Source organism: Henckelia pumila, chromosome 2, assembly GCF_033568475.1.
Source record: "Henckelia pumila isolate YLH828 chromosome 2, ASM3356847v2, whole genome shotgun sequence".
NCBI classification, from domain to species: Eukaryota; Viridiplantae; Streptophyta; class Magnoliopsida; order Lamiales; family Gesneriaceae; genus Henckelia; species Henckelia pumila.
This window is the reverse complement of record NC_133121.1, coordinates 105,477,068-105,501,128: the sequence shown is the minus strand read 5'-3', so window position 1 is coordinate 105,501,128 and position 24,061 is coordinate 105,477,068. Positions and strand designations below refer to the sequence as shown.

Sequence of the window (24,061 nt, the reverse complement as noted above, 5' to 3'; positions counted from 1 at the left end):
CGAGTAAAATAATGTGGTTTCAGATTCAGCTTAAAAAAATTCGAATATATTCGAATTCGGCTTGAATTCAATGAATTGTTAGAGACAACTCAAAACATTCGCGAACCGGATGGTTTTTATGGTATGCCCCTCTCCATGGACATATATGAGCCTTATCAAAAGTTTAAAACATCATTTTTTCTTGAATTAATAAATGGGATATGTATCTAATGAATACTAGTACATCGAACACACGCATTGTATGTTGATAAAATATGTTTTTGTAAGTTTGAATTTATTTATAATTTATCTTCTATATTAGATTAATGAGATAGTGGTAATTAGGATTTAGGATAAAGGGATGATGGGGAGAGAATGTGTGAAGTTTTTGAGTGATTAATCTTTTTTTTCCCCTTAATCATCAGATATATTAGTAGAATGATAATGGTAAATTTGGACATATATTAAGATTATCAAATTTATTTTATCTAAAGAATTTATCTATTATAATTATAATTAGAATATAATAAAGACAGTAAAGATATATTAATATAATTTATTATTATTTTTTCCAAACGGAATCAACTGTTAAGTTGCAGGAATAAATTTTAAATTCATTATTAATAATGACCATGCATAATGATAAAATATTTTATTTTAAAAACAATTCATTTATTTTTAACCGCACATATTACTAGTTAATTAATCCATGGACATACGAAATCTGAAATCCAAGGTTACAAACTTGAATATACAAAATTTGACTATTTGGATAAATTACATCCATGATCTTATTACGAATGCTGGTGAATAATCAATAAAATTTCACAAAGTAATACATAAATTATATTTATATAAGAATAAAATATGTAATCAAAAAATTATTGTAAAGAAAAAATTCCAAAAAGATTACCTTAGAAATTGCGAGCCAGGAATCACGTTTTGAAACTCTGATAGGAATTTTTAACTGAGTAACTGTATTATTAAATAAATAATAAATAATTTCATGAAAAGGGCGGGATTGCTAATTAGTTTTAAGCTAATTAAATTTTTATTTAATTCGGATATCAATTTCAATTTTTTTTTCCAGATTATATATATAAAATTATAAACTACCAAAACGATAAGATCTTATTGGCCATCAATTCGATTAGAGCTTTGGGATGCAATATTACGAATTTATATTTGTGAGATGGTTAGACTCGATTCATATTTAAAAAAAATTAATATTTTTAGCACACAAAATAATAATTTTTAATGAATAAAACCCTCGAAAACTACAAAATTAATAATAAAAAATGCACTGACTTAAATCAAAAGATTAAGTAAACATTTGACCAGCGATCAGTTGTTCAATTCCCTACCAATACTTTCTTGCATCAACCTATTGCACATGGCTTATCCGGTGCAGTTTACTTAACTAACGGGGTTATTGGCTATTGCGTTAGTTTACAAGCTTATCCAAAACACATCGAAAAATAACGGTTGCAGCCTGCAAGTTTAACCTTATAAAAAAAAAGATTAAATAAATAATAAATAATTCAATCAAATCAAATATATAAAAAAAAAATGTAAACAAAAATAAAATTAGAAATCTAAGCGACTTTTACTGCACGGTTATCCCCTTAGTAATTAATAATATTTCCCCTAAACCTTATTTCTGTAAATTCTTTGTAGATTTTGCCGATCTTTTTGTGTATATATATATATTATGATATTCAAAGAATCCACCTCTCAATCGGATTTCGATTCCTTTGCTGGTAATTGCTTACTAAGAGGGGTGGTTGGAATTTACTGTATTTTTCTTACAACAGATACATAGAAGTTCAATTGGCAGGTTAATATTGTGATTCATAGAAATTATCTGGAAAAGTGGCGGTCGCTTGATCGACGGCGAGTTGCCCATGAGCAAGCCCAAGGAGCGCACCATCTGCCATGCCTCTTCTGCTCTTTCTCGGCCCTTGGTATGTCAATTAGGGTTACCTTTCGTTGCATGTTCAATTTGACGCAAATCTTGGTTCTTGTCAGCATTTTTTACATGTAGTGTGTTTTGTCCTTTTCCTTGGTTGTTATTTGCTACTTGTTTTAGCATGAATTGTAAATGATACCAGTTTGGGGGAATGTCCAATTTTTTTTCCGCGAGCATGTGGGAGACCGAAGAGTTTGTAAGGCTCAGTGCCTGAGTTAAATGCAGCGCTACATGTACGTAAAACAGATATAGCTGATGCGCATAGGTACCTACGCCAAACCGGTGTAAGGATTTGGTGGTTCTCTTAATTGATTATAGGCACTTTTCCCTATCTTAAGAAGAAACCGGAGGCTGCAAGGGTTAGATTTATCATTTAATATCAGTCTAATGACTGCTCTTGTTCAATGGTGTCGTTTTTTTTCCCTGTCTGCTGCATCCGCTCACCCTTTTCTAGTTTTCTTTTATTTATTAAAAGCACAGACACCTATAGAAGAATTCAGAATGATTGCTTGAATGGCGGGCTTGTTACGAGGCTTGAGTAATTAACTGGGATCATGTCATCTCTACTTTCTTAACTTGGTCCAAATTACTGTTGATTAATGTAAAACTTATAAGGAATGTGATCTCCCCGCTGCTTCGAAAAAAAAAGAAGAAGAAGCAGCAGCATTCCAAGCTACTCACCTGTTTCCAGTGATGATGGATTATTGCATTACTGTCGTTCCCAACTAATCCTTTTGATCTATTTAGCACTCTTTTACATGTGTTTTTTTATTCAATAGGCGTCTCAATTTCAGAAAGGATTTGACAGTTTTTCAGATACAAGTCAAAATGTTGACCACAGGGGGAAATCTGGGAAGTGCAACATGTGCTCTGCCCCTTGCTCATCTTGCTTTCATATGAATCAAGTTCTTACGAAGTCAACAGAAGAGTCAGCTGGAGAAACCTGTGCGGAAAACATTGTAGTTGACAACGAAATGAGCACTGTTGACACTATGATCTCAACTTCTGATTCCTCTGAAAATGCCCTACGTAAAGGATTCGCAAGGACGTCTGATGCATCTGCGTCTAATGAAATGGTGGTTCATTCAAAATTTGAGGCTCAAAAAATTCCAGATGATTGTTTGTCATGTGACAGTGGCACTAATGAAGCCACCCAAATGTACAACTTTCACGACAGAAAAGTAAACAACAGAAATCTACCCTACTCTTCAGTGTTCACCAATCGTGTACCTGTTCAAGGATATGGATATCCAATTGACTGTCAGACCCTCTCTGAACATGGAAATGATAAATCTGAAGTCGAACATTCTACAGCCAATCATAATAGGATGAGCAAAATAAATGGAGAATTTTACCATAAATTGCCCTGTAGTGGCTTACCAATTGGCTTATCTTCACGACATCCAGGTTTTCCTGAGACTCTAGATTCAAAAAGCACAGATCATGGTACTGACTTACTGATGGTAAAGGATACTTCCACTTCAAAATATTCATTATGTGACAGAAACTTGAGGGACATGGAAGAAGATAAATGTTCTGCTCCACACGGGGCACATGCAGAGGTCTCAAGCGAGCGCTTGAATTCTTTACTGACTGGAGATGTGGTGACTGATATACGCGGTGATCTTCTTGCTAATACTGTTAACTCTTCTGAGAAGAATGTGGATACGGGAGTAGACATGCATCTTGTTGATGACACTGATGACTCTGATATGGTGGAGCAGGATGTAAGAATGTATTCTTGCTTATTTAGTAGGGGATTATGCTATCATAGTTTAATAAACCTATCAAAAATCATTTTATGCTGGTTTCCTATAAAAAAAAACAAATTTATGTGCCACATTCATATTTAATCACACACCAATTTTCAGTATTTCTCATTTCAATATGTTTAAAGGCCTGAGGCATCTTGAGCATAACCTCTGTCCTATGATAGGTCGGATACCCCTACAATCATCATTGAATACAAAAAAATCATGAGTTCTTCTTTACTTTGAAACAGCATATTGATGTTAAACATCATCATTTAACAGTTATTGCCACTTGTATATATGCTTTGATGAATAATATTATCTTTTTCCTGATTTCATACTTGGCCCTGTGTGTTGGGATAATAAGGGATTATTTACATGAAATATTATCACCATCATACAACAAGATTTTGCTTTATTATTATTATTATTATTATTATTATTATTATTATTATTATTTTAGAATTAAATATTATTGGCAATAAAGGTTTGATGAATGAACTCCGGGATGGATGCTGCTAAGTGTGACTATGCTTGTGACTTGTGCTACTCTCAATCGATGCATGATCCAATAAATACATTTGTGAAATTGCAATGATGAGTAGACCTATATAAATATTTGCAATATCAAACTCTTGATCCAGAAAGGTACTTGAAAATTGTTTGTCTTTATGAGCAAGTGTTTTTGTCTTCTATGATTTTTTTTTTTTCAAAATAATCTTCTATGATTGTTGTGGACCAATAACTGTCATGGTAGGATAACGATCGAAACGTGATGTTTGACTACTATATGGTTTAAAATATCTGAGTTAAATCATTACCATTAGCTATGACATTTGGTAAAACGATAAACATTCGATTTTCAATTGGTGTTAGTGGTAAGATCACATGTTCGATTCTCAAAGATTGCAAATAGGGCAATTATTTCGGATTTATGAGGTGTAATAAATATCTCTTCTAGGATAGCAATCAAAACATGGTTCCTGGGTTGCTGTACACTTTAAAAACATTTGAGTTGCACTATTATCACTAGTTATAGTTTTTTATAAAACAGCAAATGCTCAATTCTTTGTTGATTTTCCATACATCTCATTTGTTTACCAAATTGAACTCTTATTAAAGTTACTCTTTTTGTTGAAATAGGTTAAAGTCTGTGATATATGTGGAGATGCAGGTCGGGAGGATTTGCTTGCTGTATGTTGTAGGTGTATTGATGGTGCAGAACATACGTAAGTTTTAAAAGTTCTCTATTTTCCTGTTTATGCTACATTATATTTGAATGCGTTTGAAATAAGTATGACTATTCATCCTATCTCAGTTATTGCATGCGAGAAAAGATGGCTAAAGTCCCTGAAGGTGACTGGCTGTGTGAAGAATGCAAATCCGGGGAGCATATGAGAAGTCTGAGACAAGATAAAATTGGAAAAGTGGATGCTAATGAGAAAAATAACTCCTCTGGTCAAGCAATTAGTGAAAATGTAAATAGTGTTGATGTTGAGGGAAATAGAAGTAGAAGCAGTGTGAAAATTCCAAACAAAAGGCTAAGAGATGACGCTGATGCTGAAGTTTCTTCTATCATGAAGAAGCCGGCTGTTGAATCACTGGCCAGATTGCCAAAGTCCTCTTGGTCCGGCAAAGCAGCTGCTCTTTCTCGCGAGAATTCTTTAAAGATCCCGGACAAGGGAAGAGTTCAGTCTTCACTCGGTGGTCCCTCTTCTGATGCTGTCTCAGTTAATGATAATCCAAAGTTAGCACGGTCTGCTTCAGATCTGCGAGTACATAATTTTCAAGGTTATATGGTGTTTAGAACATTGTTTCTCTGATGTTGACATTCCTGGAGTTTCCTTTTAAGTTCATGAGTTTGTGTAAAGAAGTGGGTTTTCCTTCGACATGTTGTTTTAGTTTTTTGTCACTAACTATCAGGTCTAATATTTTCAATTATGCAGGTGTTTTCTCTAGGTCTAATTCATTTACATCTATAAATTCAAAACCAAAGGTGAAGCTCGTAGATCAAGTTCTTCGTCGGCAGAAATCGGTAAAGGAAGTTGTCCCTCCTCAACTTAAGGATGGTGGTATCCGATCCATGGACAAATCTATGTTGTTCAAATCAAAAAATTCATTTGGTTTTGAATCAAAAACAAAAATGCTATCTCCTAGACTGTCTCACATCCCTGATTTGAAAAATTCAAAACAGCGAAATACATTTGAAAGGCAGGGGTCTTTCAAATCAAAACATGCACCGACTAATTCAATCATAAATACTTCAAAGGATTATATCTCGAAAAGTGATAAAAAACAAGCATCTGGGGGTGAACTTTGTCAAATTTCTACTCCGACTAATCACCTTGAGACAAGATCTGTGCAACCTGATGGTAAATCAGCGGCATTGTCGAGATCATATAGCCTTTCATCTCGGAAGAGTTCTGATTTGCCCAGTTCTTTAGGTATGATTTGATCAAATGATGTGAGTTGATACCTCATACTGATTTTGCCTTCTCAACATTGTTTCTGTTCCTTTCAATCACTGTATTGAACAGGTGAATTTAAGAGACCGGGGATGTACGGGCGCAATGCGCACGGGGTTTTATCTGCCAAGGGAGTTAATAACATTGATAAAAATTCAAATCAAAGTAACTCGAAGGCAGATTCATCCTCATGCTCAGGTGTTTCTGAAAGATCACATTTCAATGCGGATGAAGACCAACATGATGGGTTGTCTCTGCCCAGAGAGTCCTCTAATTCCGGCGAACCATTAAGGGAACAATCTGGAAGCTGCGCTAGGACATCATATGTAAACTCTTCATGGGACAAAAGCAATAACGTGAAAGCTGCTATCCGGGCTGCTATACTGAGAAAGCCCGGATTATACCAAAAGCATAGGTCTGATGATGCATCGACATCAAGCATGGGTTGCGATATAGCTTCTAAAGATCATTTATCAAGTTCTGTTGTAAGGAGAATCGAGTCTTCTGCTGCAGAGGTTGTTGATAAGTGTACAGTGTCCCAAAATTTGTCCCTGGACATGCTTGGTCAGGAAACACTCAACAATACAAAGCATTTTCCATCGGAACTGGTAGAAGCGTCTTCTAGAGGAGATGACACCCAGATATTGTTGGATTGGAAGTCCTCCTCAAGGGACATGTTAAGTGATGATGCAGCAGCTATGGCAATCTTTTCGAAATCCTTGGCCATCCCTAAACATGAATACATATGGCAGTAAGATATTTTCTACAAAATTTTTTCAATCGACTTTATTCACATCCTAGTTTTGTGTTCTCAGACATCTCCAAATGCAGGGGAAGCTTTGATATTTGCCGAAGTGGTGAAATGTTTGTCTCCTGGGATGGAATCCAAGCTCACTTGTCTATAAATACATCACCTCAAGTTATGGATGCCGTAAAGAAGTTTGAAAGCAGAATTGCTCTGTATGAAGTGCCTCGCTTGAGCACATGGCCTATTCAGTTTCAGGAACGTGGGGTTGTAGAGGATAACATAGCCCTTTTCTTTTTTGCTAAGGATCTCGAGAGGTAATTCCTTAATTTTTTCACATTTCATTGATGGGTATAATTTTATATTCATATGATATTTCTTGCGATCAATTTTCTACTGTTTGAAAGTAGCCATGTCATCCTACAGTTACAACAAGATCTACAAAGTTTGGCTGGAGAATATAATAAAGAATGACCTTGCTCTTAAAGGGAATGTAAATGGCGTTGAGCTCCTAATATTTCCTTCCAATCAGCTTCCAGAGAATTCCCAGCGTAAGTTCAACTTTGTTTCATCTCGTAATCTTATTAGTTTTCCGCTTATTTCAGAAAGTGGATAAAATATGCTTCAATCTGTACTTGCATTGAACACTTTGTAAAATGACTGTTCAGATTTTGTCATGGCTAATGATTGTAAATGGGACACCTTTTATCTGACAATTTGGCTGTTTTGAAACATTTTTTCTGTGTCATAGGATGAGTTTTTACTACTTGTGTTGTGCACTTATACTGAAAACTAACCCTACAGCCTACAGATTCATGCTATTCAGAAAGCATGTTCCCATTCTAGAAAACCTACTAGATATCAAACTCTAGTTGATGTTAATTAAAATCAGGCACATCATGCCGGGCTGATTTCAAGAAATAAAAGTAGCTTTTCTGCGTTCCAATGTATAAACAAATGAAATTTGATGAGTTTCTAAATTCCTGGATTCTTGCATTCAAGATGGGATATAATATTATCGATATTACCTACCTGCAGGGTGGAATATGTTATTCTTCTTATGGGGGGTGTTCATAGGAAAGAAAGAAAGTCGCTTGGAATATATGCCTGAGAATTGGTGTTCGCTCAGTCCTCATGCTAGAGATTTTCCTGCATGTGGTGCTGTATCCCTTGATCCTAAGCTGCATGCTTCCGTAGAGTTTCGTAGCTTGTTGTCGTATGGAGCGATAGATGGAGATTGTGATGCCAGAGCATCTTCTGTTGATTGTTTGGATGGGAGACTGAATTCCAGTTCCTCTACGGCAGCAAGAAGTTTTAGTGCAAAACAATGCCAAGAACTCAGGGATACCTGTCCGGTATTTGTCTTTTCTGTTTATGCATGCATAAATTGCTTTGCTACGTGTAGGTTTTTTGAATTGCTTCTTTGTTTTTGTAAGCTTTAATGAAGCGAGTACGCCAGTACGGACCATTTTTGTGGTTTGCTTTGATCTTCTTGTTCTGGAGTATAGACTTACTTAGCATCTTGTTATGAAGACGTTCTGGTTCAGCCCACTGCTGAAATTTTGATTATCTACATATACATAATTTAATAGGAAGACGGCATCAATTTGAGCAGTGGACCTCCTCTGCAAGGTAGGTCGCCTATCAATGTTTCTGGAAGGAAGCAAATGCCAATGCAATTCGATACTCTTGGGAACCAACTTTCACCATATCATTTTGATAAATCCCTAGATGGTGTTCTGGATATATCTGCAGAGAAAGGCATAGAGGAGGCAACTATGTCAAATAAGGTGCGCATCAGTCAAGGTCAAGTGAAATTCAACGTGAATGGCAATAATGATGCTGCACACAATCAACTGCGAGGCGCTTTTGGAAAGGTAAGCAAAGGCAAATTAAATTTTACTCTTTGTTGAATTCTGGTGATGATAATTGTTCTTGCATTGACTATTTTGCATCACAGATGAATCTTTATGTTGCTTCTGGCTCCCATGAAGTGGAGAATCAACACCATGATGAAGCTTGTAATGAGATTGTCATCCCAGGGCATTCAGAATATGCCAAAAGACAAGTACTCCCTATGGAGCAATCCAGGCCTTGGGAAGCACGTTCATCAGAACAAAACGTGCTTCGTGATAGATTACCGGACCTTGAGCTTGCTTTAGGGGCCGAAAGGAAACAAAATACTCGAGCCATCCAACAAGTAATGTTCGATGAACAAGGGAGAAAAATGACGACAGAGGAGTATGTTCTTGATGAAGCAGCACTCAAAGATGAGGATGATGTATCATCAGCTCTTTCCCTTTCCCTTTCATATCCACTTACCAAGGAGGAATGAACTGCGAGCCCTGCTTGAAGTACAGGGCGGCATAGGGGTCACACACCAATATCTCAAATCCTCTTCTATGCGACTTAGCACACAATTAAAGCATGCCCAGAAAAAGGTCATTGGAAACCATCTGGGCGCCGAAGGTACATTCGTGTACTTAAATCAGGCGTTACCGATTTCCCGGACGGATTCCAGGAATAATATATTGATAAATTCGGAGGTTACGCCTATAGATCGCCAAGTCCCACCATCCTCCTGATGGTTGCCACTAGTACATGTAAATATTATCCTCCTTTGGACGATCTAGAGTAAAATCTTCTCATTTTGGTATGTGAAAATCTTGGTCAGTTGGTGCATAAATAAATTGTTGCATAAATACGTATTTAGAATCCGACAAGTATTTTCTTTCAAATATGATATTTGCATTATTATAAAAATCCACGTCTCAATATTCACAATTACTCGAAAAACATTGAACAACTGTGAGGCGACTGCCGACAGTGGGTGGTGGAGTGAGACACAAGCCATGCCTCAATCTCACCAGAAAAATTATCAAGGTTTATTATATGTTATTATTATTATTATTATTATTTATGTATTATTATATTTAGTGGAAGGGAATGATTAATGATTTGTTTGGAGGTTGAATTTGCAAGTTGTCACACATGAATTAAATATTTTCGTGTGTGTTAGTTCCCTTGTCAGCTTCCAATCAAAAGATCAAATTCCATCCAGCCTACCTAAACCACTGTGTTATTGAATTAATTCATGTCGGTTTTCTTTCTTTCTTCTTCTTCTTCTTTTTTTTTTTTGCAAAAACAAATCCCAAATTCATTAATTGTCAACAGCTGGATTATAAGGTTTGGATTTGAGATTTTGAATTTTTAAAAATATATATATATATATGAAAAATTAATTTTGTGTGTTGAACATCTTTTATCTCTTATAATGAAAATATATTTTTTTGTGAAACATTAGTGTCGCACATATAATTCGACCTATGTTATTCTCTATTAAAATTGCTCACAACTTGGGAGTTTGATTCATGAATAATATGATGAAGTGTCCATAATATAATTAGGATGATAAATTAACATGTTTGGAGATGTTTTGTAAATTTAAACCAAATTAATAAATAAAGTACGGATAAATAATTTATTAATGTTTTATCTTCTACAAAAGGATGTCTTAATGTACAACGTTATTACGTTAATCTGAAAAATGGATTATTCGGGACTTATATAAAATGGAATTTATGTAACAAAAAAGGGAAGCAAATAAAATCAACCATATCAACCGATATCATTGATTCATTATTATTAGCGAAACTGTCTAGTTTAAGATAATTAATTTATATATATCTACTATCATCTACACTATTAATTAATTAATTAATTAATTAATTAATTAAATGCATATATAATTTATTCATATTTTCATGAGAGATTACTATGCTTAACTTGTCAAAGATAAAAAAAACCCTGAACATTTTTTTAAAAAAGAAATCTCAAATGTCTCCGTCCAATCGTGAGAACAAAGAAGGAGCCAATTTTCCAAAATTCTCATTTCACAAAATAAAATTCAATATAATATTCTCGAGGATGACGTAATAATTTATATTATTATATTATACTAACTTTATGCATGATTATTCACAGGTCTCCTGCCACTGACAGCGTCACCCTTTTTTATTCCTTTTTCTTTTCCAAAAAACAGATAATTAGACCAAACGTTAGGGGCAATCCTGTAAATTCACTGATGACACCATCGTGCTGATATTGAAGGAAGAACAGCAGATGAAGTGAAGTGAGTTCTCTCTTATGTTAAAAAAAAAAAAGCTGATGACTTTCATTTTCTTTCTCTGCTTTTCTTTGTATACAGATTAACAAACTTACTGTAATTAACCGCAGAAAGATTCACATACGTTAGATCCATATATACATACACATATAGGAAGGAGGGACAATGGCATTTCAGCGAAGACCAATCTTCATTTGAAGCCGATTTAAGCGTGTTTTTTTCTACTTTAGTTGATATATATTGTTGATTATGTCTTCCAAATCCAAGTAAGTCTCCTTGTGATTCTATGTGTGTGGATCTGAACTGGGTTCAGTTTATATAGTCCAATTAGCTTCAGATGTTGGGGTGATGCATTGCCGTGTTTGTGCTTTTCGTGTTTCTTGAATTTGATGAACAAAGGTTTTAAGTGTTCACTGGAATTGATGGTCAATCTTGGTTTAATTAGTCAAATTTGGAGTGGTTATGTGGTTTTTGATTGATTCATTCAGCGGATCCTCTCACCTTTTGTGGACTGCGATTTCGTTGCTGTTTTCTTCCTCATTACTTTGTCAAACACTTCAACCTGAATTCTTGATGTCATCAGTTAATGTCTTTGCAAAAAGTTCGCTTGGTTTGTGCCTTGTTGTGGATGCATTTGTAGATTTGGCACCGAATGCTCTTAGTTAGCAGATGATTTGGTTCATTAATGACGTGATTATTAAGGTGGCTTTCTGCTTGTACAGATCCACGTTATCAGAAACTCCAAACAGTAAGGCGTCACTACCTCCCACTCGGATCAGCAGGTCAACAAGTAAAGGAGTGGCTAAATCTGATGCCGATTCGGTGTCTCCCCTACAGAGTGCTCGCCTTTCCGTTGATCGGTCTCCAAGATCTGTTACATCCAAGCCTGCAATAGAACGGCGGCCTGCGAAGCCTGTTGTTGGTGGTACTCCCCCTGATGTAAGTTTGAGTAGCTTATTATTTTGTTATTGGTTTGAAGATAACTTTGTTGCTAGCTATTAGTCAATTACATCAATTTAAATCATTTGCAGAGGTGAGACGTTGTGTGTTCTTAGCACCATCGTGCTTTAAAATGATTTTTTATTCTAATTTTTGCGTTCAGAAGAAGACAACTAGGGTGTTGAAGCCATCAGAACATCAATCAGATTTAAGCCTAGCTCAGGAGGATCTTAAGAAGGCCAAGGAGACTTTAGGTTTACTCGAGAAAGAGAAGGAAAAGTTTCTTGATGAATTGAAAGAAGCCCACAAATTGGCCGATGAAGCGAATGAGAGGCTTAGGGAAGCTTTGTTGGCTCAAAAGCGAGCGGAAGAAGATTCTGAGATTGAAAAATTTCGTGCCGTTGAGATGGAGCAGGCAGGTATTGAAGCGGCTCAGAAGAAGGAAGATGAATGGCAGAAAGAGCTTGAAGCTATTAGAAACCAGCATGCCTCGGATGTGGCTGCCCTTTTATCTGCAACTGAAGAACTTCATAAAGTGAAGAAAGAAATCGATATGGCATGTGATGCAAAAAACAAGGCACTTGGGCATGCTGAAGATGCAACAAAAACGGCAGAGATTCACGCTGATAAAGTTGAAGCTCTGTCAGTCGAGTTGGTCCACCTGAAATCTTTGCTTGACTCAAAACTCAAAATGGAGGACAACAAGAATGATAAATTCGTGACAGAATTGAGACTGGAGGTTGATTCTCTGAGACAAGAACTAAAGAAGGCGAAAATCTTTGAGAAGAAATTGGAAGAAAAGGAGGCTGCCTTAGAGCATCTTAGTGTTGATCTGGAGGCTGCAAAAATGGCTGAATCTTACGCGCATAATTTGGTGGAGGAGTTGCACTGCAGAGTTGAGGAATTATCAGCTCAGGCAGAGCAAGCAAAGAGGTTGGAGAGATCTGCCTCGGAATCTCTGGAATCTGTCATTAAACAACTTGAAGTTAGTAACGATTCTCTGCATGATTCTCAGTCTGAAATTTCGTCACTTAAAGAGAAGGTGGGCTTGTTGGAAATTTCTATTAGAAGGCAGAAAGTTGATCTTGAAGAAGCAGAACGTCGGCTCGAACTGGTTAAGGAAGAAGCTTCAGTGATGACAAAGAAGGTTGAATCTATACAATTTGAGCTTGAATCTTTAAAAGAAGAGAAAATCCAGGCCTTGAGCAATGAGAAACTCGCAGCTGATAGTGTCCAAACGCTATTGGAAGAAAAGAACAAGCTGATAAACGAGTTGGAGAATTCCAGAGACGAAGAAGAGAAAACCAAGAAGGCATTGGAAAGTTTGGCATCGGCTTTACATGAAGTTTCTGCAGAAGCTAGAGAGGCCAAAGAAACACTGTTGTCTGTTGAAGTCGAGCGTGAAAACTATGAAACTCAAATCGAACATCTAAAGCTGGCCCTTAAAGCAACAAATGAGAAGTGTGAAAGCATGCTAAGTGATGCAAAACAAGAGATTGATATTCTAAAAAATGCAATCAAACAGTCCAAGAGTGATCACCAGAAATCAACTGCTGAGTGGGAGCAGAAGGAGCTCCATTTGATGAACAGTGTGAAGAAATCTGTTGAAGACAACTCTACAATGGAAGGTGAAATAAACAGGCTAGTTAATTTGCTAAAAATGGCAGAGGTAGAAGCTTGTGCGGTGAAGGAGGAGGAAGAGCGTTGGAAAGATACCTTTAAGGAAGCTGAATCTGAGATAATTTCCCTGAAGGATGTCCTTGGCCAGACCAAGGATGAGAGCATGAGATTGAAAGAGGTTTTGATGGACAAGGAAAATGAAATACAGGATATTCTCCAGGAGAACGAGGAACTACGAAATAGAGAAGCTGCTTCACTGATAAAGGCTGAGGAGCTATCTAAGTTGCTTGAAGAAGCTTTGACCAAGAAGCAAATTTTGGAAAATGGCGAGCTGACTGACAGTGAAAAAGATTATGACATGCTTCCGAAAGTAGTGGAATTTTTTGAACAAAATGGCACAGTAAATGTGAAGAATCCAAATAAGAATTCAAACGATGACGCATCTGTCACAGAAAATTTGAACGGGAAACACATGGAAAATGACATGTCTGAAGAAGTCGATATTAAGATGTGGGAAAGCTGCAAGATTGATGAAAAAGACCTTTCTCCCGACGGAGAAACAGAGCATGAAACCTTTGAGGATGATCGGGACTCAAAAGTTGATGGGTATGATCAGGTCAATGGTTTATCCGCTTTGACAGAAAACCTTGACAATGGCGGAAGCTCGCCGTTGAAGCAGCTGAGTCAAAAGAAGAAGAAGCCGTTGTTTCAAAAGTTTGGAGGTCTACTGAAGAAGAAGAGCCCTTCCAGCCACAAGTAACATACCAGCAAACCATGACTGGATTCTACATCACCACCGGAATGTGTTAACTCAATCTATTTTTTATTTCGATTTTTGCCATCTCTTGTGCTAGAGGTGAGCTAAACATGAAAAAAAAGGTGTGAAGATTGCTTCATTACAGAAAATATGTTTTGGCACAAACAATGTATGCATGTAAGATTATTTTGTAACCTTGTGTTTTCCTGCCATTTTCTTTAAATTTTAGCTTGATATATGTTTTCCGACAGAAGTACACTAGTATATTCTGTCATTTCTTATTACAAGTGTTTCATAAATATGTATTGTTGTGCCATGATATAGATTAATTTGCTGTGTCTTCTGTGGTTGACAACTGTGCGGGCTAATTGCATCCACAGCCCTGTGAAAAGTTTAAAAGACATAAAACACACTGTGTAAAATTAATAGCATGCTAGATCCTATGTTTTAAAAAAATTAGCATAAAAACTCTTATAAGAGGGTATAAATGTACCCGAGTTTGTATAACATAGGGATGAAATGTGCTACATTTTAAAAAACTGAGGGATGCATTAGCTTATTAATATTTTTTAGGGGGTTTTATGATTTTTAAAATTTTCACAGGGGAGATTAATGCAATTAGCCCCAACTGTGCCACCAATTATGTTTTAGGTTTTATGTTCGTGTCCGGGACCGGACAAGTATAAGATTTGATGAAAATTTTGAGGTGAAATTTGTCACAAAGCATTTGCCCACTACATAATTTTGATATGGGAAATCAGATCCAGATGAAAATGAGGCGACTTTACGCAATTGAAAGAACAAAAACATGCATTCTTTTTATACATTACAAACAAATTTCTTTCTTTCACGTTTGTGCGAGAATTTCAATGTAAAACAAAAAATATAAAGTTCGTTAGTACTTCTTTGTTTTATAAAGAAATATTCAAGTAAACATCTTATACAAACCTTTTTTACTTCTAATGTAGTATGTAATCATGAAAAGGCTAAATGGGACAGGGATGTAAAAACTAAAAACACACTTTAGAAATTAATTTTTTGAATATTAATTTTTATTATTCAAATTGAGACCAACAAAATTCTTGTACACGTGTAATAAATATAAGGGTTAATTATTATTATTTTTTGGTTTTGAAAAAAAAAATAAAAAGAGGAAAAAGAAAGTCACCTTCGGCTCTTAAGAAGTAAGAATTAAAAAAAATAAAAATAAATAAGAAGTAAGAATCAAGAAAGCCAACCCCAAACCAAACCAAACTTGAGTTCGAAGAAAGGAAGAGACTCGAGAGCTGCCAGTGCAAAGCAAGAATGATCTGGGTTGCGCTGATATGCGGTTTAATTCTTTACCGTTTGGTGAAGCCCTTCTTTAATGAAGATGATAGTCTCCTGGATCTCGAGACTTCCAACGCCAATGCCCTCTTCGCCGTCGCCAAAAGGTTCGCCTTTTATTCGTATTTTTTACGTTCTGTTATGTGAAAGCTACCCTCTTATTGTATCTGTGTATTATAGGTTGGAAAAGCTGTATCGTGGGAGCAGGGTTTACGTTGGGCTCCAAATTCCAGACCCGGATTCCGCTTCTCGTAAGAATATTGATCTTGTTCTTGTCACCGATGGGTAATCAATCTTTCTTTTCTTATCCTTAAAATGGTCCTTTTTATTTCTTGTTTCTGCTATTCCTATAGTGATTAATCTTTTTTTAACTTTCGCTTGTAGTTTTATTTCGAAAGAGCTTAACACATTAAAATGGGTTCTGTGTTCCTTTGCTTGATATGATCTGCAGAGAGGCGATGGTGTTTTCTGTGAAGAATGTTTCAGGATTTATCTCCGTGGATAAGGATGGGAATTGGGTTTGCACTTCTGGCAAACACCATAAAACTGAGATTATTCCAAACCCTGTAAGTCACTTGTCATGTCTAGTTAAGAAATACTTGGTGGAATCCATTTAGTTGTACAACCCTTTATACTGGTGGTGAATCCTGAGTGAAACTTTCATTCTTAGCTCAATGGAGTTTGATGGTGGAACTTGTCTTTTTTTAGATCAACAAAGTAAATTCATTTTATCTGTTTGATGATGATCAACGATCGTGAATCCTGCCTTTTCTTGCTTTAAATATTTTTTGCTGTAGTTTGAGCGTAATTTTCTCACTCGACAGCTATTACAAAGTTTTACCGTACATACTTTTTATATATAAAATATTATTCGTGCTTTCACAAAAGAAAGTTGCTTCAGCTGAGATATCTAAAGCAGCCCTTACTTATGATATATTTGTTTTGCCTAAAAGACATGAATAATTAGCAATGCTAGAATCACATCTGATGTTATCAAGATTATAATATAATAATTATGTGTGTTTAGTTATACTGTGATGTAATATGTAATTGTAGTGATTTTCTTCAAATGTTATGTCTCAAAAGTCAAAGATATTTTTCATCTACATGAAGTTGTGATGATTATGAAATCAAATAATAAGAGTGTTAGGCAATTGAACATAATTGGTTCTTATGGGAAGCTCTCTTCTTACCATTCAATATTTAAATTGGTGTTCTGGTATTAATAATTTATCCTCACAAAAATATATATCCTGCTATCTTTTGATGCTCATTTACTCTTTCTTTTATGATATATCTTTGAGACCGTATATTAATGTCATGTATTTCTGCAACTCAGGTGGCGGAGAACAAACAATTACTTCCTATCTTAGAAGAGTATCTTGAACAAAGGGGAGTTGCTCTTCCTGAAGAATATCTAAGTTTTAAAGTCATTTGCCCAAATCCCAATTTCCGGTAAGGATTCTATCTGTTCCTTTTGTTGAGTTTGCAGTACAAGAATCAATATTTTACTTTGTTGTCCTCTGCCTACCTCGCGTAAATTGGAGTTGGATTATTTTTTGTATGTTTGATAGGTTATATTCATATTGTGTTTCTTCCGATCATAATAATTCAAGAAATCTGTTAAAAAGATTGTATAGTTGCTCTGCACTCATATTAGATTGTATATATATATTTTTTGAGCCAGTATTTTAGATTGTATATATTAGTATACAAACTTTTGGAATAGTTGGTTGAGGCAAAGTTGTCAGTGCATAGATATGGGGAACCATTTTTAAATCTTATGGAAAAATTTATTCAATACTCATGCCATCTCTCTGCCCAATACAGTAATTATTGAGAATGTCTAGCTGTTCCTGGTTTCGCATTCAGTGTATTTTGTAGGAAATTGAGTTTCTGACTAGTTATTGAGACGTATTATTACATTGGAATGCTTGTGTGCATCGTGTTTACATTGGAAAGGCCGAGTATAAATGATTTTGGGCTTTGCATATTTTTTATTATGCCAAAGCAATAGGTCCAAGTGAAAGTGTGAAATTGTTTCAAATTATTCTTGTAACTCTATAAATATATCCTCGGTTATTATTGATCATTTTTTTACCTCATCGTCCATGTTTACAAATCCTGATACTCTTATTGCAGTTCCATTGATCCAGACAGTTTTCCTCCCGAAGTTATTACTTATGATCAGTGGACACAACTCAAACCCGAGCTAAAGAATGCAGGCTCTGGATGGCTCAAAGGTGCATTTCTGGGAGGAAAGAAAAAAAACCAAGAGTCCTTTAGTGAGAAGCTTAACTTGGTTCTCAGCACTGCTCCGGTTTTGGATAGGTCCGTGACGGTTTGAACTGTCTTACATATTACCATTTAAGATTGATATCACTTCCTATATCTACCATGACGTGAGATGAGGAAGAAGCATTTTCTGGTTCCAATAGTTTGCTAGTGATTAACCAGTTAGTCATCTCTAAAGCAGTTGATTTCTTGTGTTTAGGTTATGGAGCCATGCATTCAAGTATGCAGTTTTTATGTTTATTTTTAATTAAAAAAAATATCAAGTTTAGTTGTGTGCCTTCACTTCTAAATATCCTGAAAGAAAATGCTAGTTAATTTATCAGAGATTATCAAGTTCAAAGATAAAGATCACCTGAAGAATGATCTAGATGGAATCTATAGTCAATTAAGCAGGAGGAATGATTTTGTGCTATACTACTGTGTTTGCAATTGCATATTTCTAGCTCTTTCCTCAATGATCTATGGTTCTTGTTCGTTCTGGACTAAATCCTAACTAATCTACATCTGTTGACTTGTTCAGTTTGATTTTTTTAACATGTTAAATTCACTGTGTCAATATGTGTTTTGCTTATAAAAGTCACTTCGATGAAATCCAGGCTTGAGCTCAAGGGAAACAAATATGTTCTTGGTGAGTTTCTGGAATTCAAAGGAAAACGTGATGATGTTCATGCATTAAGAGAGATCAAGAGATCTAAAGTCAGTAGCCTTACTGTCCAGAAGATAAGCATGTTCGGCTTTGGTAAGAAATGAATGATTCGAGTACTTTTTGTGCAAAAGTGATCTTATGCATGCTTGTGGTTTGACCATTCACTTTACAACCGATGCAGCCCATTCAACGCTCCAACTTTTGTATGCGCCTCGTGATTATCATAGCGAAGGACCTTCTTGGTCATCTCAGTGGAAAGAATTAACAGTTCATTCAAGCACGGAAGTTGTTTTCCAACCCCAGAACTCCACGAAAGTGCGCAAGTACAAGTTGTCTTCAGTTGTTTCCATGTCACTCAGTGCCTAACTATAATTAGCCAACAGTTTTAAGCTACAATCACACTGTGTATAAATACTCTTCTCTTGAAGAAATGGGAGACTTCTTGATATTGCCAGTTGCCAGTTTATAAAAATTATGTCTCTGGATTGAGGCAAATGTTTTGCATTAGCATTTAGCAGCCCGAGTACTACTAATGTTTTCAAATGGCTCGGTGGATTTGATCGCATGTCAATTTTAGTTAGAGATGTTAAAATGGGCGAATTATGTCCTTATAGGTTATCCGTCCTGTTAGCTCGTTTGGACATCTCTAATTTTAGTTCATTCAGAAAAATTCGGTCATTCTTATTCACCATCTGGTCAGATTGAATTGTTTTGTTACAAATCAAATTTTCATATCATAAAAATAGTGTTTGGATATATATTGTTTTCATAATGTTTGTACAATTATAGCATAAATTAGAAGGATGGCGCATTCTAGAAAATTAAGAACGAAATATAATAAAATAATTATAGAAACAATATGTGAACCGTTTCCTTGAGTTAGGAAAACAATATGTGAACAATAATGTATATCAAATGCTTCTTCAACACCCAATGCACTATTAATGGCATCGGTTATTTATTGTTTTGCAAAATGTCAACATAATTCATCATCTACGTATTTAAGTAATCAATTAATTAATATTGATTTTATATAAATGGTACATGTTTGTAATAATAATTCACTCAGTTAATATTATTAATAATTATATTTAAATTCTTTAGTAAATACTTTTTAGTACATAGTCAAATATATATCACGTAAAAATTAGATTTTGTTTAATTAATCAATTAGATTATTTTATAATACCAAATCAATTAATATTATAATTATAATTATAAATACTATAATAGGAAAAGAAGGAGAATTTTTGGTCAGAGAGAGAGAGTCGTCTCAGTTCCCAAACAACACGCAAAGCTCTTGTTCGACTCTCAGGTACTGTTCCGAATCCCGTATGATCACTACTCCGTTTCCCTTTTTTGATTTCTTGCTTAATTTTTATCCTTTTGTTTTTGAATTTGTTCGATTCCGTGATGTCTGGCCTAGCGGCTGCTTAATTTTCCCGTCAACTGTGTTTTTTACTTTATTTTACACACGTTGATTTGTAGTTTGGTATCTAGATATTAGTGGGGATCTTTTTTATTTTTTTTTAGGTTGGATGCATGGGTTTGATTTTGTGAATTAGTATCTTTCGTAGAAATTCTGGCGATGCTTTAAGCGTTGGCTGTATTCGACCTCGCGAAAAGACTTTAGTTATTATATTTGCTGTGACCGTTATGAGCTAGTGTAGCGGCTTCTTATCTATGTAATTTGAGATACTTGAATTCATAAATGCAAGAATTTTTAGGGTTTTCGCCTCTGGTTTTCTGCTGATTTTATTTTATTTTATTATTTTGTTGAAGCAGGTTTACTACCATTTTACTGAAAACATGAGTGACAATTTGATGGATAAAGTCAACGCCTTTGGCGAGCGCTTGAAGATTGGAGGCAACGATTTGGGGCTGAAGCTTAGTGCTGGTATGAGCTCTGTGAGTTCCAAGATGAAGGAATTATTCCAAGGCCCAAATCAGGCAGACAAGCTTGTGGAGGAAGCCACAGCCGAAACCTTGGAAGGGCCTGATTGGGCCACGAATCTTGAACTCTGTGACATGATCAACCACGACAGGATTAACAGTATCGAACTGATACGTGGAATAAAGAAAAGAATCATGTTAAAGATCCCTATGGTTCAGTATTTGGCTCTGGTGTTGCTTGAAACTGTTGTAAAGAACTGCGAGAAAGCCTTCTCCGAGGTTGCAGCTGAGAGGGTTCTGGATGAGATGGTGAAGTTGATTGATGACCCTCAGACTGTGGTTAATAACAGGAACAAGGCCCTTACACTGATTGAGTCATGGGGGGAATCCTCAAATGAGCTGCGCTATTTGCCTGTTTACGAAGAGACGTATAAGGTAACCCTGCAGTTGGAATGGGAGTGAGCGATGTAAAATTCCTTTCTCCCATTTTTTTATGAGTAAATTTTTTTCTTACCCATATTGATAATATTTATATTCATTTTATATTTTCTTTTTGTCCAATATGCATGTGTAATTTATTCACGCATGCAAGTAAAATAAGATAATTCGACCAGGTAATCTGATTCCTTTTATATCATTTCATGGATTGGATGAATTCTTGTTGTTGGAAATTTTCTCATTTATTGTGCATGTACAACTTTTCTTTACATAACATACTGAACTAACTTAAAATTCACTTACGCTACCATGATATAGATGACAGTGTTACTGAATTTTATCTCTTGAAATTATGTTTTGATGTATTAGACTGCATTTTTTCCCATTTCAGAGTTTGAAATCAAGAGGAATACGTTTTCCTGGTCGCGATGATGAAAGCCTGGCTCCTATATTTACTCCTCCAAGATCTGTGTCGGCTTCAGAATCAAATGCTGCTCTGTCACAACAACATGATGTTATCCCTGTGCAAAGCTTTTCAGCTGAGCAAACAAAGGAAGCCTTTGATGTAGCTAGGAATAGTATAGAGCTGCTAGGCACGGTCTTATCCTCTTCACCACAACAAGATGCTCTGCAGGTTACACGCTTTGGTTTTTTAATATCCAATTTGCCGCTTGAGGTTTTCTTATTCTTATGGATGTGTTAAAGTCAATTAAGCTTTAAGTAGCATTATGGTTTTTTTCTAATTTTCTACCTTCCCTTTTTCTTTTATAAAATCTAATTTTTGACAATGTGGTCCGAACTTCTTGTTTTGTTTCTTTGATAAATTCTCTATGTCCACCATTAATCCTCGCAATTCATCCTTGTTTGTTCTGTTACAGTACTATTCATTTAGGGAAAATTTTAATACTGAAAGCCATCAGAATTGAGATGCTATATCATTGGGCTACTTCGTCTTAAGTTTGTAGGAGTTGATCTTAATATTTTTTCGTGTTCTTTGAGGCATCGTTCTATCTTTTGTCATGGAAGAAAGGAACCATTTGTTGACCTATTCATTAAAATCTCTCGTACCTTAAGTAAGAATTATATTTGTGGTAACTAGAGAGGTTTATTTAATGCAACCAAGTAAAAATGTCAAAGTCAGGTCAGGTCCAACTGCAAGAAAGAGGTTTACATTCTTCTTTGCCTAAGTTATTGTTTTCCGCCATTTTGACTGAGGAAGTGATTACTTATATGTTTCAAGCTCTTTTCATGTTTATGAAATGTAAAGGTTTCAGTTGCAATCCGACAAGTCCACTATTATTTTCATGCCGTAAAGCAGTACTATGGAATTTGTCTAGTCCATGGGAAAATATTATTAAAAACAATTGTCAAATGTTAGAGGGGATGTTGGGCTTGCAAGTTACATAAGTTCTCGCTTCTTTATTATAATTTGGAGAAATTTTGGGATTGCTAAAAAAGTCGTTTTTATTTCCTTTTTTGCACAGTATTTGTTTTCCAGTGCTGCCTTAGGTTGGGGGGCTCACTTTGGTTTTCCTCTTTGAAATCGCTTTGAAATTTGTTGCAGGATGATTTGACCAGCACACTTTTACGTCAGTGTCGCGAGTCACAATACACTGTCCAGAGCATCATAGAGTCAGCCGGGGATAACGAGGCCCTCCTTTTTGAAGCACTGAACGTGAATGATGAGATCCAAAAAGTTCTATCCAAGTATGAGGACATGAAAAAACCTTTGGTGGTTCCACAGGAGCCCGAACCTGCTATGATACCTGTTGCTGTAGAGCCCGATGACTCACCCCGTGTGGGAGGCCGCAAAGAAGAAGCCTTGGTCCGAAAATCATCCGGGATGCGGTCAGCTGGAAGCCATGGAGGAGGGAACAACGATGAAATGATGAATGATCTGGATGAGATGATATTTGGTAAGGTATCTGGTGGCACATCAGAAACAGCACAGGATATAAAGAGAAAGCCGGCCTCGAAAGATGATTTGATTACCTTTTGAATACACGAATACACGTTTCATTTATGTAACTGAGTCAAAAACTTTTATTTCCCCACCCCCCCCCCCCCCCCCCCCCCCCCCCCCCCCCGACTGTTTTGATTTCTTGGACTTGAATATATGCTCAAGAAAAAGCAACGCAATTGCGGTGTTTCCTCTCGTTTTGTTTTGAAATTTGGATACTAGTACATTTATGCTCGTGGCAGATGTATATGGGGTTTTTTTTTTATTATTTATGTATAGACAAAAGATCTGCATTGGATTGAATCTTCATCCGCTGAGTAGTAATTTCCTGTTGTTTTCTGAGTATACTTTAATAAGTGCTTTGTCCGTAGAATCGGGGAGGCAGTATCCATTGTTGGAGTTTTGATGCAATGATATTTGATTAAAGTTTTATATTATATAGTTTATTAAGGTCAAGAATTTGATGTGAAATGGACGTGCAACGCATTGTTAAGATTATAATTATTATTTGTGTATAATAATTTGGTGTTCCCTTAGTTGTTTGTGACATGTGAAGTTGTCATGTGGAATGCGGTGATGGCCCTTTCCTCGCAATTGCAACCCACACATCTCCCACTTCTCTTGATTCCATTTCAATTTTCTTTTTCCCCTTATTTTCAATCTCTTATTCACTTTTAAATTAGCTGGCATCGATAAGAAATCTATGTATGAAAACCCAAGTATTTTGCATTGAAATAACAGTTTTATATACCGAAATGGTTAGATATTCTCCAACAATATTAGAATTAAATCATGTAAAAACTTAAAAGTTTAGAACATGTAAGTAGTATATGCCTTTTGCATTGAATACGTGACAAGTGTTTATACTAATTTGGAAATCTAGTTGAACAATGAAACGGTGGAGAATTTTCCAATTATAGTTCTTGAATTTTACTTCTAGAAAAATTTTAATGATATGGGATTTTAGTAAAACCAGCAACGACTGATCCGCAATACTAATGACTTGGGTTTTTGACTCGATAGTTACCATTTACCAAGTAAAGATAACAAGGAAAAGAAGATGATGGAGATATTGAGTAAATCTTGTCCGAAAATATTACTCTGTGTAAAATCTGAGCTCTTTCGGTGAATTTTTTATTCCCAGCCTGTCAA

At 35.7% G+C, this 24,061-nt stretch overlaps 4 protein-coding genes across 8 annotated transcripts; all 4 read left to right on the top strand.

Moving 5' to 3' along the window:
- Window positions 1-1,646: 1,646 nt before the first annotated feature.
- On the top strand, window positions 1,647-9,637 carry LOC140881701 (protein PARALOG OF AIPP2-like). 3 transcript variants are annotated; one of them, XM_073287215.1, is made up of 12 exons: window positions 1,647-1,943; window positions 2,728-3,675; window positions 4,843-4,928; window positions 5,018-5,490; window positions 5,646-6,143; window positions 6,237-6,915; window positions 6,996-7,226; window positions 7,336-7,460; window positions 7,948-8,264; window positions 8,502-8,541; window positions 8,665-8,786; window positions 8,870-9,637. In XM_073287215.1, the coding sequence occupies exons 1-12, from the start codon at window positions 1,884-1,886 to the stop codon at window positions 9,242-9,244; spliced, it is 3,954 nt and encodes a 1,317-aa protein (XP_073143316.1). In that variant the 5' UTR covers window positions 1,647-1,883; the 3' UTR covers window positions 9,245-9,637. The 3 variants fall into 3 exon arrangements, with proteins under 3 accessions (XP_073143316.1, XP_073143315.1, XP_073143314.1); XM_073287214.1 differs by having other exon boundaries at window positions 1,648-1,943; window positions 2,757-3,675; window positions 8,502-8,786; XM_073287213.1 differs by having other exon boundaries at window positions 1,648-1,943; window positions 8,502-8,786.
- A 1,372-nt stretch (window positions 9,638-11,009) lies between these two features.
- LOC140880350 (WEB family protein At3g02930, chloroplastic-like) lies at window positions 11,010-14,585 on the top strand. The gene is made up of 4 exons (XM_073284706.1): window positions 11,010-11,036; window positions 11,146-11,301; window positions 11,758-11,974; window positions 12,138-14,585. The coding sequence occupies exons 2-4, from the start codon at window positions 11,285-11,287 to the stop codon at window positions 14,352-14,354; spliced, it is 2,451 nt and encodes an 816-aa protein (XP_073140807.1). The 5' UTR covers window positions 11,010-11,036; window positions 11,146-11,284; the 3' UTR covers window positions 14,355-14,585.
- A 998-nt stretch (window positions 14,586-15,583) lies between these two features.
- On the top strand, window positions 15,584-19,300 carry LOC140884530 (uncharacterized). Its single transcript, XM_073291310.1, has 7 exons — window positions 15,584-15,784; window positions 15,858-15,962; window positions 16,129-16,243; window positions 17,017-17,132; window positions 17,820-18,008; window positions 18,569-18,711; window positions 18,800-19,300. Exons 1-7 carry the CDS (start codon window positions 15,657-15,659, stop codon window positions 18,982-18,984), a joined length of 981 nt encoding a protein of 326 aa, XP_073147411.1. The 5' UTR covers window positions 15,584-15,656; the 3' UTR covers window positions 18,985-19,300.
- Window positions 19,301-19,866: 566 nt separating this feature from the next.
- LOC140882180 (TOM1-like protein 1) lies at window positions 19,867-23,158 on the top strand. Of its 3 annotated transcripts, none has more exons than XM_073287999.1 (4): window positions 19,867-19,933; window positions 20,404-20,946; window positions 21,341-21,583; window positions 22,514-23,156. In XM_073287999.1, exons 2-4 carry the CDS (start codon window positions 20,428-20,430, stop codon window positions 22,946-22,948), a joined length of 1,197 nt encoding a protein of 398 aa, XP_073144100.1. In that variant the 5' UTR covers window positions 19,867-19,933; window positions 20,404-20,427; the 3' UTR covers window positions 22,949-23,156. The 3 variants fall into 3 exon arrangements, with proteins under 3 accessions (XP_073144100.1, XP_073144101.1, XP_073144102.1); XM_073288000.1 differs by having other exon boundaries at window positions 19,869-19,950; window positions 22,514-23,158; XM_073288001.1 differs by lacking the exon at window positions 19,867-19,933 and adding an exon at window positions 20,031-20,303 and having other exon boundaries at window positions 22,514-23,158.
- The last annotated feature ends 903 nt before the right edge of the window (window positions 23,159-24,061 follow it).